Genomic DNA, 17202 nt, shown 5'->3' on the forward strand with positions numbered 1-17202 from the left:
ATCTGAATGGTTCACATGAAGGGCACGACTTTCTCCTCCTAACTTGTTATCGATGCCTTGTTTTCTGTTCCCATTTGTTGGTTTTCCATACAGCTTCCAATAGTTTTCACGAGTGTGCCACGGTTTTCTGCAATAATCACACCAAGGCCTTTGCTTTCCTTGTCTATTTCCTTCAAATTCTGCACGATGAACTGCAAGAGCAGACCCCTCCATTTCTGGTTTTGATTCAAGAACATTTTTTAGCATCACATGTCTTCTTGCTTCTTCTCTATGTACTTTTGAAAAAACTTCTCTCAGAGGGGGAAAGTGCTTTCGTCCCAATATACACCCTTGAACCTCATCAAGTTCTTTGTTCAAACCAGCTAGAAACACAAATACTCGGCCTCTTTCTATCTTCTTATAGCGAGCACTATTGCTTGGATTTTGCCAATCTTCTTCAGACAGATTCAACTCCTACCAAACAATCATCATCTCATTATAATAAGTTGTTACTTCAGGATCTCCTTGCTCCATTTTCCACAGTCGGACATTCAATTCGAACAATTGAGAATGATTGTCCAAATCTGAATAAGCTTCTTTAACAGCTTCCCACACATCTCAAGCTGTGGGTAGAAATATAAATGACTTTCCAATCATAGGATCCATAAAGTTGATTAACCAAGCAGGGACCATAGAATTTTGAGACCGTCTCGAATCTTAGATCATTTGTGGTTGGGGGTTTGATTTCACCATTCAGACATCCAAGTTTTCCTTTATCGTCTATTTCCAATCGCACTGTCTGAGACTACTCAAGGTAATTTTTTCCATTCAGTTTATAAAGGGTAATCTGGAAAGAGCCAATAGAGTTGTCAGGAAGAAAACCAGCCATCGGTTGAGCATTTGCCTCCAAAGGCATCACCTCACTCCAGCATTCGAAGATGTTGAGACAGGGCTAACCATGTCTGTCTTAAAATTCATCCTTACACTCCATTGCTCTGATACCATGTCGAATTGTACGAAGAGAAAAAGAACATACATATTTTTCATTAACTACATAATTTACAAAGAGTCTAACTAAGGTGGGAGGATCTAGGAGACACTAGAAAAGGAAGATCGCAAACAAAAGGAAAATAAAAATCTCTCTCAAGCATAGATTGACGTCTCTTTTCCTTCTATGTTACTTCCCTAATCTATCAAATCAAATCAGAATATTCTTTAATACTGTCAACACCTTCGTACCATTGTCTCGATTCCACCTTTGAAAGGCCTCGAATAGCCACTGAACAAAATTGATTTGATGTTGAAATCCCAACCAACACCTCACCTTATCCCACAACTCCCTTGTGATCAAGTAGCAAAATAGATGTGGCCCTTGGACTCGTCTTGTTGTTTGCATAAGGAACATATTTTGTACGCCTCATAAGTCATTGTGTCTGTCGTCCTCAATCGTCCATGAGCAAGTAACCACCAAGTAAACCAATGCTTAGGCATCAATCCAGTCCTCCACACAACCAGTGCCCACAACACCTTCGCCGTGCGCGGTCTAAACAATTTGTACGCATTAGCCACCCCTTTATTTTCCGTTGCAAACCAATCAATTAAACCAATGTTCACAACACCTTGACTCCCCAATCTTTGCAATAAAGCATCTCTAATATGTGATAACCTCTTTATCAATGGAGAATCTAATGCCTTACCGCGCCATTGCTAAAAATTTGCATCATAATGGTGTTGCACCCATCTTACCCATAATGAGTTTGTCTTTTGATGTTCCATAGCCTCAGACACAATAATGCATTGTTCTAAGCACGTAGATCCCGAAGCCCATAGCCACCTTCATCTTTCGGTAGGCATATTGTCACCCAAGAGATCAGTGGATGTTTGGTGGGCCACATAAAAGGCCGGCAAAGACCATATAATTTGTCAATTACACCACTTGATAGTAGAAGTATAGATAGCCAATAATACTCTACACCTTTTAACGCCGATCTTACTAACTCCAATCTTCCGGTGTATGATAATATATGCTTTGGTTAAGACGCCACCTTCTTTGATACCGCTTCAAGTAAAGATCCATAATTCACAATACGTAACCTCTCTGTGGCTAGATGAATACCAAAATACCAAAATAGGAACAGTGGACAAAGTAGTAGAAAATCTGTACCAATCAGGTGGATGGGTGATTTTGGAAGAGCGCCATGGAATAACATTTGAGAGTCGATTGTCTGTGGAAGAAGCAGGTTGAATAGGCTTAGATGTTGGGTCAAGCTCAGAAAGCTAGAAAGTTGGACGTTGCCGTTGATACACAAGGCCCGGCTTGAGTCGATCAAAAGTATTAGGTACCTCTTTAAAATTAGGAAGGATAGATGGCTCTGCCGGAGACTCAACATGAGTAAAAAAGAAATATTGATTTTCAAAGAAAACAACATGACAAGAAATACAAAACCTAGTAGAACATGGATCATAGCAAACATAACCCTTGTGTGAAATACTATAGTCCATAAATGCACATTTAACAAATTGAGCAAAAAGTTTATAGCGTTCATGAGGTGGCAAATTAACAAAGCAAACACAACCAAAAGTATGCATGACAAGATAGTTAAGATGCTTATGAAAAAAATGAAAATATGAAGATTCAAAGTTTAAGGCACATGAAGGCAAGCGATTAATTAAATAAATTGTTGTAGATAAGGCCTCAACCCTGAATTAGATTCAAGCAATAAAGTTCGAACAACATCTAATAGATGTCGGTTCTTACGTTTAGCAACATCATTTTGCTGAGATGTATAAGGACAAGAGTGTTTCAAAATAATGCCTTTTGTTGGAGAAAATCATGAAATTCATGAGACATATATTTGCCACGAGAATCTGACCTTAACACTTTGATTTTTGTAGAAACTTGGGTCTCAATATAGGCTACAAATGTTTTCAAGAAAATAAATCTAGTTATTTACAGTAATCATCAATGAATGTGACAATATTTGTAATTGGCATGAGATATGACAGGAGTAATACCTGACATATGACTATGAATCATATAAGGTTTAAAATCTCGACCTGTGCCGAGGTTTCGGTCTCAGATCGGAATGATACGGTTTCGGTATCGTATCGTGCCATGCCGACAAGGTTTCGGTATTTTTTAATTTAAATTTGAAATAATTTTCTAATAATAATAATTCAACTATCTCAATTTAGAATGATCATAGGGGTAGAAGATTATAAGTGTTTTATTATGGATCATAAATTTAACAGACCTTTATCGAAAATTTTTAAATAAAGGACATATAATATTTCCTAAGCAAATTAGTAGAGACATTCTAAGATAAAAATATATGTTTTATATGGTCAGGAAATAAGAATTTTAAAAGTAAAAAAGCTAAACATCCTAATATTCATGGATCTAAATTTTAAATTGATTCTATATTTTTCTATAATAAGTATATAAATTAATTAAAAAATACTACGCTTAGGTATAATAATTGTATAAATTAACTATTTATTTATTTAAATTAATTATTATTTTAAATAATATATATTTAAAATGGTTAAAAAAATTAAAATATTAATTAAATAGTAAAACTGAAAAAAATAAAATAATTAAAAAATATCAAAATATTAATCTCATTTATTAGAATTTTTATTTTTAGAATATTATTAAAATTTTTAAATAAAATTTAAATTAGTAAAATTAATTTTTAGAATATTAATTAATAAAATTTATTTTAAAAAAATTTAAATATATTTATATTTTATTAGGATAATCTAATTAGGCTTTATAAAGCCTCTTCGAATATCACACTTGTCTTAGGAAATGTTTGAATTAATTAAATCAAAATATTTAATTTTTAAAATCTAAATTCGATTTTTCGCTGCACGCTCCTCCGGCGGCACCGGAGAGTCGCGAGGGACGCTCCGGTGCCACCGGAGGAGTTGCAGGACTCCTCCGGGGCTGTCGGAGGAGTCGCGCGACTCCTCTGACACCGCTGGAGGAGTCCCGCGACTCCTCCGGGGCCGTCGGAGTCCCACGACTCCTCTGCCGCCGCTGGAGGAGTCCCGCGACTCCGGCACCGATCGCGATGGAATCGCGACAGGCCTTTTGTCCCGCGACGAGCATGCCTGACTAACGACGAGCACACATGATTCCTCTGTCGCGTGCACGTGATGACATCACACGAAATGGTAGGTATACTGGTGCCGGTTTTGGTGCGTGGGCGGAACGGTAAGTTTCGCCCGTTCCGCCCGGCACGAAACGAAATTTTCAACACTGGAATCATATCAAAATAGCTTTTTGCATGACTACCATAAGAATGAAAAGAAAGACTTACTTTTACCCAATTTATATGCAGAGCAATCAAAAGAAAGATGAGAAGAAAATTGATCTTTATTGTCCAACAAACTAGAATTTAGTAAGTGAGATAAGACAACAGAATTAGGATGACCTAAACGTTTGTGCCATACTTCACTTATTGATGCTCTAAAATTCTGAATTATGGTTTGATACTATGTCAATTGGATTGAATACCCTCACAATGAGAGTTCTTCTCATTATATAGAACATGTTAGAGATTTACCGGGCTTGATTTTCAGTCATAAATCAAGGCTGATTTCTAGTAATTACATCTATCTAAGGAAGTTGCAGCTATACTACTAATTACAATAAAATTAATAAGAAAGTTGCAGCTATAATATATTTATGGCTATAATATTAATTAAGGCTTGATATATGCTGACACATTTAACCCTACACTTTGTTCAGTTTATAGTCAAAATGTTGATTCTTATAGAATTAATTAGAAAGTGCTATTAAGCGTGTGCATACTGTCCATTATTGTGAATAATTAAAATACCAGGCACTATGGATGTTTAATTTTCTTTTAAGTTTTATGTAGGAGAATTTCTTTATTTTCTTTGAAGCAACAGAATATATAATGTGATAACTTATACATTTCCTGGATTTTGATCAGACCTGACTCTGCTCACTTTGCATTATAACTTAAGAAAAATGCTTTTTTTTCTTATCCAGGTTAGAGCTTATCTCCTTGTTAGTTTTCTTGATGTGTTCAATGCTTCTCAGGGTGATTGCAGTATGAAAGGTAGCTTTGCAACTCGTGTATCTGGGTCTGCAGATTTGTATCAGGTGCATCTTTTGTCTTTCTATTACAAAGCTTGATTCTTAAAATGTTTATTTTTCACACCAATTTTCTCTCGTTCATATTGACTACTGAATATCTGTGATGCAAGATATTCATGGTCATCATATTACTTGTTAATCCAGAAATACTACTAGTGATCAATTATGAGAGATAGGAGAGTTACTTTGTTTTTTGGAGAAGGTAAATATATTACTAAAACAGAATATTACAGAGGGTTACTGCTGAGACAGTAAGTGATGTTAGGTAGAATCCCTCATGAGCAGCTTTTCTTGGGTTACTTCTGCTGAATAAAACAATCACATCATTTGGACTTGAAACCCTTTAACAGGAAGATAAAACACATTCTCTCAATTGCTGGCTGCATCACTTTAACGAATGATGAATTATCTGCTATCTCAAATCATTATGTAAATATTTTAAGATTCTAAATGGGTGGGTATCATTGATGCTGATGCTTACATTTGACTTATCTTGTTAGTGCTGCTATCAATATGCACTGATCCTCCTTGAAACCTAATTGGAGCTGACCTAGATTCATCTTGGACGTTAAGATGATGGGGTTTCATCTTACCACATATATAAGGTTAACAATGACACTTCAATTTCTTTCTGCTTGAAGAATTTGTGAGGATAAACCAAGCACCTATTACTCTTTTTTTGCTTTTTTTTTTTTTTTTTTGCCATTTGCACTCTATCCAATATTTTGTTAGTTTTTGACGACTTAATTTTAAATATAATAGGATTTGATACTGACATACAAAGCTTAGGGTTGTAAAATGACAATAAATGGTATTCTCTAATTGTTCTTCAGTTCAGTGAGATTTGTTCCATTATTTATTTTTAAATATTTATGTTAAATATTTTATTTTTTAATTAATATATTTTATATTTAAAAAATACCAAAACTATATCGGCAATGGTATGATACGGTATCGAAACCATATCGTTCTGGTCCAAGACCGAAACCTCGGCACGGATCGAAATTTTAAACCTTGCACGAAACACATAAAAGTTTACTGCCACTCTATCTAGGAGGCATATAATTGTTAGGTAATTACTCTATCATATATCTCCACTACTCTACTACCCTACATATCGGGGATATTTTCATCTAATTCATGACACATCAATGCCATAAATTCCTTGTTAGCAAATTGATGCTTGTGGATTTACCAGAATCAATTTGAGGGGATGTCAAAGGAATCAGTTGGTCATTTGAACCATAGATTATATGTATTAGCTGTCAATGATTACTATTTAAGACCACCAGTTATATCCATTACCTGATCATTTAAAGACAACAGGTTTATGCATTAGCTGGTCATTTAAAGCCAACAGATTTTATGCATTAGCTGGCCATTTAGAGCCAATAAATTATATACATTGTACAACTTTTATGATTGTAGATCTTTTATTAATTAGGATATATTTGTAGACTATCTTTTGCAAATTTGTATATGATAGTTTAGCTATTTTAAGGGCTAAAAATCAACTTGTATAATGGGGATAATATAAGTAAAATTCTTCTCGAAGCTAGGGAAGTATTTTTTTGCTCAAAGCTCTAAGTTTTCCATCTTTAATATGCTCAAAGCTCTCTAAATGTTTTCAACTTGGATGAAGTTGAAAAAGGGCATAGTTGTTGATGGTGGAATACATTGGTAGCCTAACTTGGTTTGGATTGACTCTGTAAAACTTAACAAAGACTCATTTTCAGGAGAATGGCACCCTGGACAATAGTCTCCCTACATGCGGAGAGAATGCATGCATGGAAGGATGAGTCGTGGGAGATGAGTGGAAAACATGCAGAAGGACATTCATGTAGGCATCACGTGAACTTGGTTTCTTTGTTACCTCGTCACAGAAGGGCGCACACTGAAGGACTTGCATACCTTGTCGCTGGAACACATACAATGGATGTACAAGGATAGGCTGGGTTCAATTACCCACACAACAAGATGAATATTCCTTGCACAATCCCACATTGTTCCCTATACGTATATATCATTGTTACTAAGATAGAGAATATTACAAGTTCACCATTTTGACTTCACATATTTACAAATGAGTCGATAACAATGTCAAAGTAATAAAAAAATTTAATCAGTTATGAGTTTGTCAATATTTCCTTGTGACCTGTTAGCTTGGGTACTTTGATCTAGTGTGTTTGATCATTATGCATTCTGGCTGTGTTATGTTCTTTTTTTCCAGTGTTTATAAAGCTTGGATTCTTGATTACAGAGTAGTCCATCTTGAGTATTTCATGTTTTGTCAGTTACAGTTTTTTTTTTTAGTGGAAATTTGACAGCTTAAGATGATAGGGGCTCAGCTAAAAAAAAAAATTGAGGACTTTATTCCATCCTGATTGTGGTTTGTATGCAGGCAATAGCTAAAGATGATGTACTGTCACGGTGTAAAATAATTGCTGAACCATGGGACTGTGGTGGACTTTATCTAGTGGGAAAGTTTCCAAATTGGGACCGGTAACAATCATTCTATTTTTGTTGTTTTTTTTTAAAATAGTTTCTTATGGGTTTCTGCAAAAAATTCCATGTCTATTAATTACCTTCTATGCAGCTTTGTTCCTTGTCATTTGCCTCGTGGTTCCTTCTATAATGTGCATTCTTATCAAAAAATTGAACCATAAACTTTTGGGTTCTTTTGGGTATGGCTTATTGTTCATACTCCATAACGATTTCAATCAATTTTATAGTACAAGAAATCTTGTATTTATTGATTTCTATTATGTTGTTACTGCTTGTTACTGCTTAAGTTCAATTTCTAGAACTCAGTCATTTAATATCTTAAAATTACCTTGTTATAGAACTTGAAACATGAAATTATTACTTGACATACTTGTGATATTTATGTTCTCTTTAATTATTTATAATATTAATACTCTTTTATCATGATTTATAATACTTTATTTGAAAACATATTAAAAAATACAGGGATTTTATAAATACCATTTAACATATATTTTGCTATGTCTACTAGGTGGGCAGAATGGAATGGAAGGTACCGCGATGATATTCGTAAGTTCATAAAGGTAATACTTTAATATTAGTTCTTTGATACTGTTCTCTACTCTGAGGCAAAATAATTTTAGGGAGGATATTGGAATGAGAATTTGGGAGTAGCAATGAAATGTGTTCACTGCCCAATAAAACTAAAATTTAGTAAAGATCATTTCATTTCAAATGTTCATTTCCTCTCATACATACCATTCAAAGGGAATGAAAAGAAAGTGGATGTTCTTTTCAGTTTATATTCCTTAACTACCATTTCACATCATTTTATTATTCTAAATATACTAAAATAACATATTCTATTTCGTTTCCCTACCATCATATTGGCCTATTTTTATGTTATAATCATGGTTTAAAATTTCGAGCCGTATCAGAATTTTGGTTTATGACCGAAATGATATGGTTTTGGTATCGTGTTGTGCTGAGCCGATATGATTTCGGTACTTTTTAAATATAAAACATATTAATTAAAAAATATTATTATTATATTTGATTAGTATAAATACTTACTATTAGGTTAAATTAATATTTTAAAAAATTAAGATTGAGTAAAAATTAATTTATAATTAACTAAAGTCTAGACATAATGTTTAGGATCAAATACGTTTAAATTAAATTTAATTTATTTTAATCATTTTAAGGAGAAATTTTTTTCCTATGTATTTAAGGCGGAAAGGAATAAGAAAAAAATTAAAAAGGATTTTTTTTTCATGTGTTAGAGGATGAAAGAAATAAAAAAAATTAAAATATGGGGAAGAAGGAGAAAGAATTAAGATGGGAAAGAATTAACTATTAAAAAAATTATCAGTTAAAAAAATTAAAATTGAAAAAAAAACTCAACGGCTTAAAAAAATTAATGGTTAAAAGAAATAAAGATGATTTTATTAAATTGAAATAAAAAACTCAGCCTCATGCAACCGTCATTGTCTCGCGTTAGGCGTTCGCAGGGCCTTGTGCGAGGCATCTACGCAACATCGGGGCCTCACGCAAGGCGTCCGCAAGGCCGAGGCGTGTTGGTGTCGGCGTCATGCAAGTCAAGCGGCGGAACAATAGTTTCGCTCATACCAGTCGATACAGTACGAGATTTTAAATCATGGTTATAATAATGTTATCTCAGAATTTAGAAACTAGGTTTCATATGTGCAGTGAATTCCATGTTGTTCTGGTGCATCTTAAATCAAATTGAAAAGAAAAACATTTGTGGTTTTGTTGTTTTTGAAGAAGCTAATGATATGTCAGTGTGGTTGAGGGAGCATAATAAGGGAAAAGGACATGCAAGAAAAATATCTGGATTTTTTTTTAAAGTAATATTTGGATCTAAAACTGGCATCTTGATTTGGTTTTAGAGGGAGTGGTGGGTTAATTAAGCATGCATATAAAGCTTTACTTAACGTAGCAAAGATGAAAATTCTAATGTAGATGCATGAGATTGCTATAAAAAATTAAATAAAGAATATTATTTGTTGAAATTCATTGGCTAACCATTATTTAAATGCTTGAGGTGTTAGAAATTATTCCAATCTTTGTAAATGTTCTTAATTTGCCCCCTTCATGTGTGGATGAACTTATAGAATTTTATTGATTTCAACATATAAATTGATGAAATAATATTTTTTAATATATAGAAGTTAGACCTTGGATCTCCTACTCTGTTATAATGTTGATTGCCAACTACTTATCTTAAAGCTTGAGCTGGTAAGAAAGATGTTTGGATGGAATTAGATGCAATTTTGTTAAATGATAAAATGAGCAAATAAGTTGAATGATATAAATCTAAATACCATTAATAGATTTTAGATTTGGATGAGTTGAATTGATTAAAGGTGCAAAGAAAAGTGGGAGATAAGACTCAGGTTCTAATGGTGGAAGGGGTGAACAAAGGAAAGGCACCTGAGAGAAGCTTTATCTAACAACTCCTTCCTTCAGACAAAGGGTGGAAGGAAGATGGCTCGAGTTCTTTGTATGATGCTTTGCCCAAATGAACAGTGCACACGTTTGACTAGAAATTTCTGTCAAAATAAAACTTTTTTTGAAAAAATCTTTTTTAATTTGATAATTTTTTTTTATTTCTTTAAACAAACTTTCCCTCCATCTTTATTTCCCTCTAAGGAATAGGAAATTTATACCTTTTTACTCCAATTTTTTTCTTCTAGCTATTTTCTTTCCCTAACTATTTCTCTTCTATGTAGAAAACTGAAGAAAACAGTTAGAAAAAAGAAAAACGGTAGAAAAAATTGCAGGAAAAAAGATTGTGGAATATATTCCACCCAATTCTTTCCTTTTATGGAAACTTTATTCTTCAAACTAAAAAAATAAAATCATAAATCAAAATTAGATTCTTAAATATATATATAATTAAGCTTGGATTTAAGCTTGATGCCATGTGAAAACTAAGGTTTCTAGTCAAATTGGATAGAAACAATATAGAGAAAATTTGGAAAATATTATTTTTCCCTTCCCTACTTTTTTTCTGCCAAAGGAAACGGAGGAAATTCAAATGGGAAAAAAACTTTGTTACCTTATTTTTGTTCGCTAGTAGGATACACGCTTTAGGAAATTTAATCAATATAACAAAAGTTAGTTAATAGATTGCTATTTTTTTTGGAAAGGTAAATATATATAAAGATCCCAATGATTAAACTAATATAGACTTTAGACGCCTACCAACAAAAAATAGAAGTGTCTCTAAACCTTGCGGGCAAACAATCCACGCAAGGAGACATGACCACCAAACCACATAAACATCATAACCTTTGTGGGCTAGCACAACCACGCAAGGTGACATCACATAACCCACAAACCATCATAACCTCTTGCGGCAAACCTAACCACACAAGGAGACATCATTCACCACACACATCACATGACCCACAAAACCACAAAACATCATACCCCTTGCAGCCAAACATAACCACACAAGGAGACATACTACACCACACAACTTAAACACATCATAACAACTACCAACTCTAAACATCTACAAATCGAAACATGTGAATCTGAATTTTCCGGAACAACCCTGCTACACACGGTGCTTCCCCTTCAAACCGATTTTTGTTCCGTGCTTGCCACAAGAGGTAAACCATGCAAGAGACTTCCAAGTAGCACACCTTTTGTAGAATTGTATGAAGAGAAAAAGAATATAAATATTTTTCATCAATTACATAATTTACAAAGAGTCCAACTAAAATAGGAGGATGCAGGAGACACTAGAAAAGGAAGATCACAAACAAAAAGAAAATAAAAATCTCTCTCAATCATAGATTGACCTCTCCTATCTTTCTATGTTACTTCCCTAATCTATCAAATCAGATCCGAATATTCTTTAATATTGTCAACACTCCCCCTCAAGTTGGTGCAAAGATATCTATCATGCCCAACTTATTGACTTGAAATTCAAATGCCTATTTCAACAAGCCCCTGGTCAACACATCTGCCACTTGCTATGAAGTTAGCACAAATGGAGTACAAATTATTCCCTCATCGAGTCTTTCCTTTATAAAGTGTCAGTCAATTTAACATGCTTTGTTCTATCATGTTGAACTAGATTTTGAGCAATGATGATCACTGCCTTGTTATCACAGTACAACTTCATAGGAAGGTTAATTGCCTTAAGTAAGATCTCCTAGGACCTTCTTAATCCAAAGAACCTCACAGACACCTTAAGCCATAGATCTAAACTTTGCCTTAGCATTGCTACTAGCAGCTACACTTTGTTGCTTGCTTCTCCAAGAAACTAAATTGCCCTAAAGAAATATACAGTACCCTGAAGTTGACCTCCTATCAGTGATTGATTCTGCTCAATCAACATTAGTATACACCTCAAGGAGTCCCTTTCAAATATCGGAGAATTCGATATGCAGCTTCAAGGTGCTCTTTAAATGGAGAGTGCATAAATTGACTCACCATACTCAAAGCAAAGGCAATATCAGGACGTGTGTGTGACAAGTAAATCAACCTTCCAATTAGTCTTTGGTACCTTCCTACATGAGTTCTATGTTTGTCTTCTCCAAGCTTAACATTAACATCTATTGGAGTTTCTGATGGTTTGCTGTCATTCATTCTAGTTTCTTTTAAAATATCTAGAATATACTTCCGTTGTGAAACCACAATGCCGTTCTTGGTTCTTTCAACTTCCATTCCAAGAAAATATTTTAGATGACCCAAGTCTTTAATCTCGAACTCTTTGGCTAAGCTTTGCTTCAATTTTCTCATTTCTTCGGCATCATCACCGGTCAATATTATGTCGTCTACGTTGACAATCAACATTGAGATATTGTTCTTGGTGGATCTTTTAGTAAATAGAGTATGATCAGATTGACCTTGAGTATATCCTTGACCTTTAACAAACCTTGTAAACCTATCAAACCAAGCTCTGGGGACTGTTTGAGTCCATATATTGACCTTCTCAGCTTGCACACATTTCTTCCAAATTTCTCAGTGAATCCGGGTGGGGGTTCCATATCAATCTCCTCTTCTAGATTCCCATTTAAGAATGCATTCTTCACATCTAGCTGATTTAATGACCAATCAAGGTTAGCAACTATAGATAGAAGTATTTGTACTGTGTTTAACTTAGCAACCGGAGAAAAAGTCTCAAAGAGTCTACTCCATAAGTCTGAGTGAATCTTTTAGCTACTAGGCGGGCCTTGTACCTCTCCAAGGATCCATCTGAGTTGTACAACCAACAACTGTCTTTTCATTAGGTAAGTCCACTTTCTCCCAAGTAGAATTCTTCTCCAAAGCTATCATCTTTTCAAGAATAGCTTCTCTCCACTCAGAAACATTCAGGGCTTCCTGGATGCTGTTAGGAATGAATACACTAGACAATTATGAAATAAATGTACAATAGGAAGCTGAAATATTTTCATAAGACAAAATTTGACCGTGAATATTTTGTACAAGATCTAATACCTTTTCTAAGAGCAATGGGTAGATCTAATTAACTAGAAGAGTTAGACTCAGAATTACCTGGAAGATCAAGGCCTTGTGAATCATGAATTTCATGATTGAACCTCTGATTGGATTCTTGAGGACGCTGGGGACTAGAGCCTTCCTTTTTCTTTGAATAGACAAGACCTTTAGATCGTTTCACATCCATTTCTGTTGTTTCAACTTGTTCATTTTGAGATGGCATTATCACAAGGTGTTTTTGTTTGTCGGTAGATACAATATTTTTCACATTTTCTACCTCTTTTATTTTTAGTGATTAGGCATCATTAGGAACAAATGCAAAGGTTAAGTCAGATTTATCAACACATTCATCTAAATTAGTTTTGTTCTCGCCTTTAAGATGAGAGTTTTGGTATGAAGTTCCTTCAAGGAAGGTGGATCCATAGAGACAAATATCTTTTTTGAAACTGGATCAAAGCATTTGTAAACCTTTTGATTGGTGGGGTATCCCACAAATATGCATTTACGTAGTTTTGGATCAAGTTTTGACTTTCTAGGACCAAAATTATGAGCAAATGCAACACTTCCAAAGATTTTCAAAGGGATGTTTGTCACTAACCGAAAATTGGGAAATCATTTGGTGAAGACCTGGATTGGAGTTCTAAATGCCAAATTTCGGGTTGGCATTCGATTAATCAAATAGGTTGCTATCAGAATTGCTTCCCCCCGAAGATACTTAGGGACCTTAGTTGTAAAACTCAAGACTCTAGCAACTTTAAGGAGATGTTTATTTTTTCTTTCGGCAACCCCATTTTGTTGGGGTGTATAATTACATGAACTTTGGTTCACAATTCCTTTCTCAGCAAAAAAATTTCCTAACACATTGTTAAAGAATTATGTTCCATAATCACTTTGAAAAATTTTAATCTGAGTCTGAAATTGAGTTTGAATCATGTTATACAAAATTTTAAACATCATTGCAGCATCAGTTTTTTCTTTTAGCAAAGAAACCCATGTGACCCTAATGTATAATATACCAACGTTTTTTAGAAAGGGTGGTCACTCTAGAAGGACCCCAAATATCACCGTGAATCATAGTAAAAGGTGCTGACTTTTTGTATGGCTGGGATTGAAAAACTGATCGATGATGTTTTGCTAATTCACATGACTCACATTGAAAAACTAACTGCTCTTTATTTATAAATAGCTTGGGAAACAACAGTTTTAAATATTGAAAACTAGGATGCCTCAATCTATAATGCCATAACAAAATTTCACCATTGTTTGGAACAGAAATAGAACTGAAACAAGTTTTATTGACTTGCCTTCCAATAATTGACCCTTCATTAAGGAGGTAAAGCCCACCATTCTATTTAGCATCCCTAATCATCTTCCTCGAGGTTAAATCCTGAAATTCACGTGAGGAACAAAAATTAATTCTACAATTATGATCATGGGTGAATTTACTGATGGATAGAAGATTGTATGAAAGGGTAGGAACATGTAGATCTTCCAATGTTATAGTTTGAGAAATTGGTACTAGTCCTTTTCCTGCAATAGTAGCAAAGGATCCATCTAAAATTTTGACCTTTTTATTCCCTGCACTTGGTGTATATGAAGAGAAATATTGCAAAATACCAGTCATATGATCAGTGACACCTGAATAAGCTCCAGAAGCCATTAGATTTGGTACATGTAGTGGTACCGACGGGAACTCATCAAGGGCACATGAAGAGTTAGAATTTTCTAAGGATTGGGATTGGAATAGTTTTTGTAAGTGCTCCATTTGCTCCTCACTGAAGGGAAAAGATTATGAGGAAGATTGCTGCTTTGGATCTGAATGGTTCACATGAAGGGCACGACTTTCTCCTCCTAACTTGTTATCGATGCCTTGTTTTCTGTTCCCATTTGTTGGTTTTCCATGTAGCTTCCAACAGTTTTCACGAGTGTGCCACGGTTTTCTGCAATAGTCACACCAAGGCCTTTGCTTTCCTTGTCTATTTCCTTCAAATTCTGCACGATGAACTGCAAGAGCAGACCCCTCCATTTCTGGTTTTGATTCAAGAACATTTTTTAGCATCACATGTCTTCTTGCTTCTTCTCTATGTACTTTTGAAAAAACTTCTCTCAGAGGGGGAAAGTGTTTTCGTCCCAATATACACCCTCAAACCTCATCAAGTTCTTTGTTCAAACCAGCTAGAAACACAAATACTCGGCCTCTTTCTATCTTCTTATAGCGAGCACTATTGCTTGGATTTTGCCAATCTTCTTCAGACAGATTCAACTCCTACCAAACAATCATCATCTCATTATAATAAGTTGTTACTTCAGGATCTCCTTGCTCCATTTTCCACAGTCGGACATTCAATTCGAACAATTGAGAATGATTGTCCAAATCTGAATAAGCTTCTTTAATAGCTTCCCACACATCTCAAGCTGTGGGTAGAAATATAAATGGCTTTCCAATCATAGGATCCATAAAGTTGATTAACCAAGCAGGGACCATAAAATTTTGAGACCGTTACTGCTCGAATCTTAGATCATTTGTGGTTGGGGGTTTGATTTCACCATTCAGACATCCAAGTTTTCCTTTATCGTTTATTTCCAATCGCACTGTCTGAGACTACTCAAGGTAATTTTTTCCATTCAGTTTATAAAGGGTAATCTGGAAAGAGCCAGTAGAGTTGTCAGGAAGAAAACCAGCCATCGGTTGAGCATTTGCCTCCAAAGGCATCACCTCACTCCAACATTCGAAGATGTTGAGATAGGGCCAACCATGTCTGCCTTAAAATTCATCCTTACACTCCATTGCTCTGATACCATGTCGAATTGTATGAAGAGAAAAAGAACATACATATTTTTCATTAACTACATAATTTACAAAGAGTCTAACTAAGGTGGGAGGATCTAGAAGACACTAGAAAAGGAAGATCGCAAACAAAAGGAAAATAAAAATCTCTCTCAAGCATAAATTGACGTCTCTTTTCCTTCTATGTAACTTTCCTAATCTATCAAATCAAATCAGAATATTCTTTAATACTGTCAACACCTTCGTACCATTGTCTCGATTCCACCTTTGAAAGGCCTCGAATAGCCACTGAACAAAATTGATTTGATGTTGAAATCCCAACCAACACCTCACCTTATCCCACAACTCCCTTGTGATCAAGTAGCAAAATAGATGTGGCCCTTGGACTCGTCTTGTTGTTTGCATAAGGAACATATTTTGTACGCCTCATAAGTCATTGTGTCTGTCGTCCTCAATCGTCCATGAGCAAGTAACCACCAAGTAAACCAATGCTTAGGCATCAATCCAGTCCTCCACACAACCAGTGCCCACAACACCTTCGCCGTGCACGGTCTAAACAATTTGTACGCATTAGCCACCCCTTTATTTTCCGTTGCAAACCAATCAATTAAATCAATGTTCACAACACCTTGGCTCCCCAATCTTTGCAATAAAGCATCTCTAATCTGTGATAACCTCTTTATCAATGGAGAATCTAATGCCTTACCGCGCCATTGCTAAAAATCTGCATCATAATGGTGTTGCACCCATCTTACCCATAACGAGTTTGTCTTTTGATGTTCCATAGCCTCAGACACAATAATGCATTGTTCTAAGCACGTAGATCCCGAAGCCCATAGCCACCTTCATCTTTCGGTAGGCATATTGTCGCCCAAGAGATCAGTGGATGTTGGTGGGCCACATAAATGGCCGGCAAAGACCATATAATTTGTCAATTACACCACTTTATAGTAGAAGTATAGATAGCCAATAATACTCTACACCTTTTAACGCCGATCTTACTAACTCCAATCTTCCGGTGTATGATAATATATGCTTTGGTTAAGACGCCACCTTCTTTGATACCGCTTCAAGTAAAGATCCATAATTCACAATACGTAACCTCTCTGTGGCTAGATGAATACCAAAATACCAAAATAGGAACAGTGGACAAAGTAGTAGAAAATCTGTACCAATCAGGTGGATGGGTGATTTTGGAAGAGCGCCATGGAATAACATTTGAGAGTCGATTGTCTGTGGAAGAAGCAGGTTGAATAGGCTTAGATGTTGGGTCAAGCTCAGAAAGCTAGAAAGTTGGACGTTGCCGTTGATACACAAGGCCCGGCTTGAGTCGATCAAAAGT

At 35.1% G+C, this 17202-nt stretch overlaps 2 protein-coding genes across 2 annotated transcripts in view; both read left to right on the plus strand.

Annotated features, from left to right (window-relative positions):
* The window catches only part of LOC122026749 (isoamylase 3, chloroplastic-like), a 53990-nt gene extending 48841 nt beyond the window's left edge, over positions 1 to 5149 (plus strand). The window contains exon 16 of the mRNA XM_042585473.1: positions 5054 to 5149. Within this exon, the coding sequence (XP_042441407.1) occupies positions 5054 to 5149 (96 nt within the window). The remainder of the gene's footprint in view (positions 1 to 5053) is intronic.
* A 1701-nt stretch (positions 5150 to 6850) lies between these two features.
* LOC122026750 (isoamylase 3, chloroplastic-like) overlaps positions 6851 to 17202 on the plus strand; it is a 33346-nt gene continuing 22994 nt past the window's right edge. The window contains exons 1-3 of the mRNA XM_042585474.1: positions 6851 to 7048; positions 7512 to 7612; positions 8127 to 8178. Coding sequence (XP_042441408.1) covers positions 6851 to 7048; positions 7512 to 7612; positions 8127 to 8178 — 351 coding nt within the window. The remainder of the gene's footprint in view (positions 7049 to 7511; positions 7613 to 8126; positions 8179 to 17202) is intronic.

This window comes from Zingiber officinale, chromosome 10A (assembly GCF_018446385.1).
Source record: "Zingiber officinale cultivar Zhangliang chromosome 10A, Zo_v1.1, whole genome shotgun sequence".
Classification (NCBI taxonomy): Eukaryota; Viridiplantae; Streptophyta; class Magnoliopsida; order Zingiberales; family Zingiberaceae; genus Zingiber; species Zingiber officinale.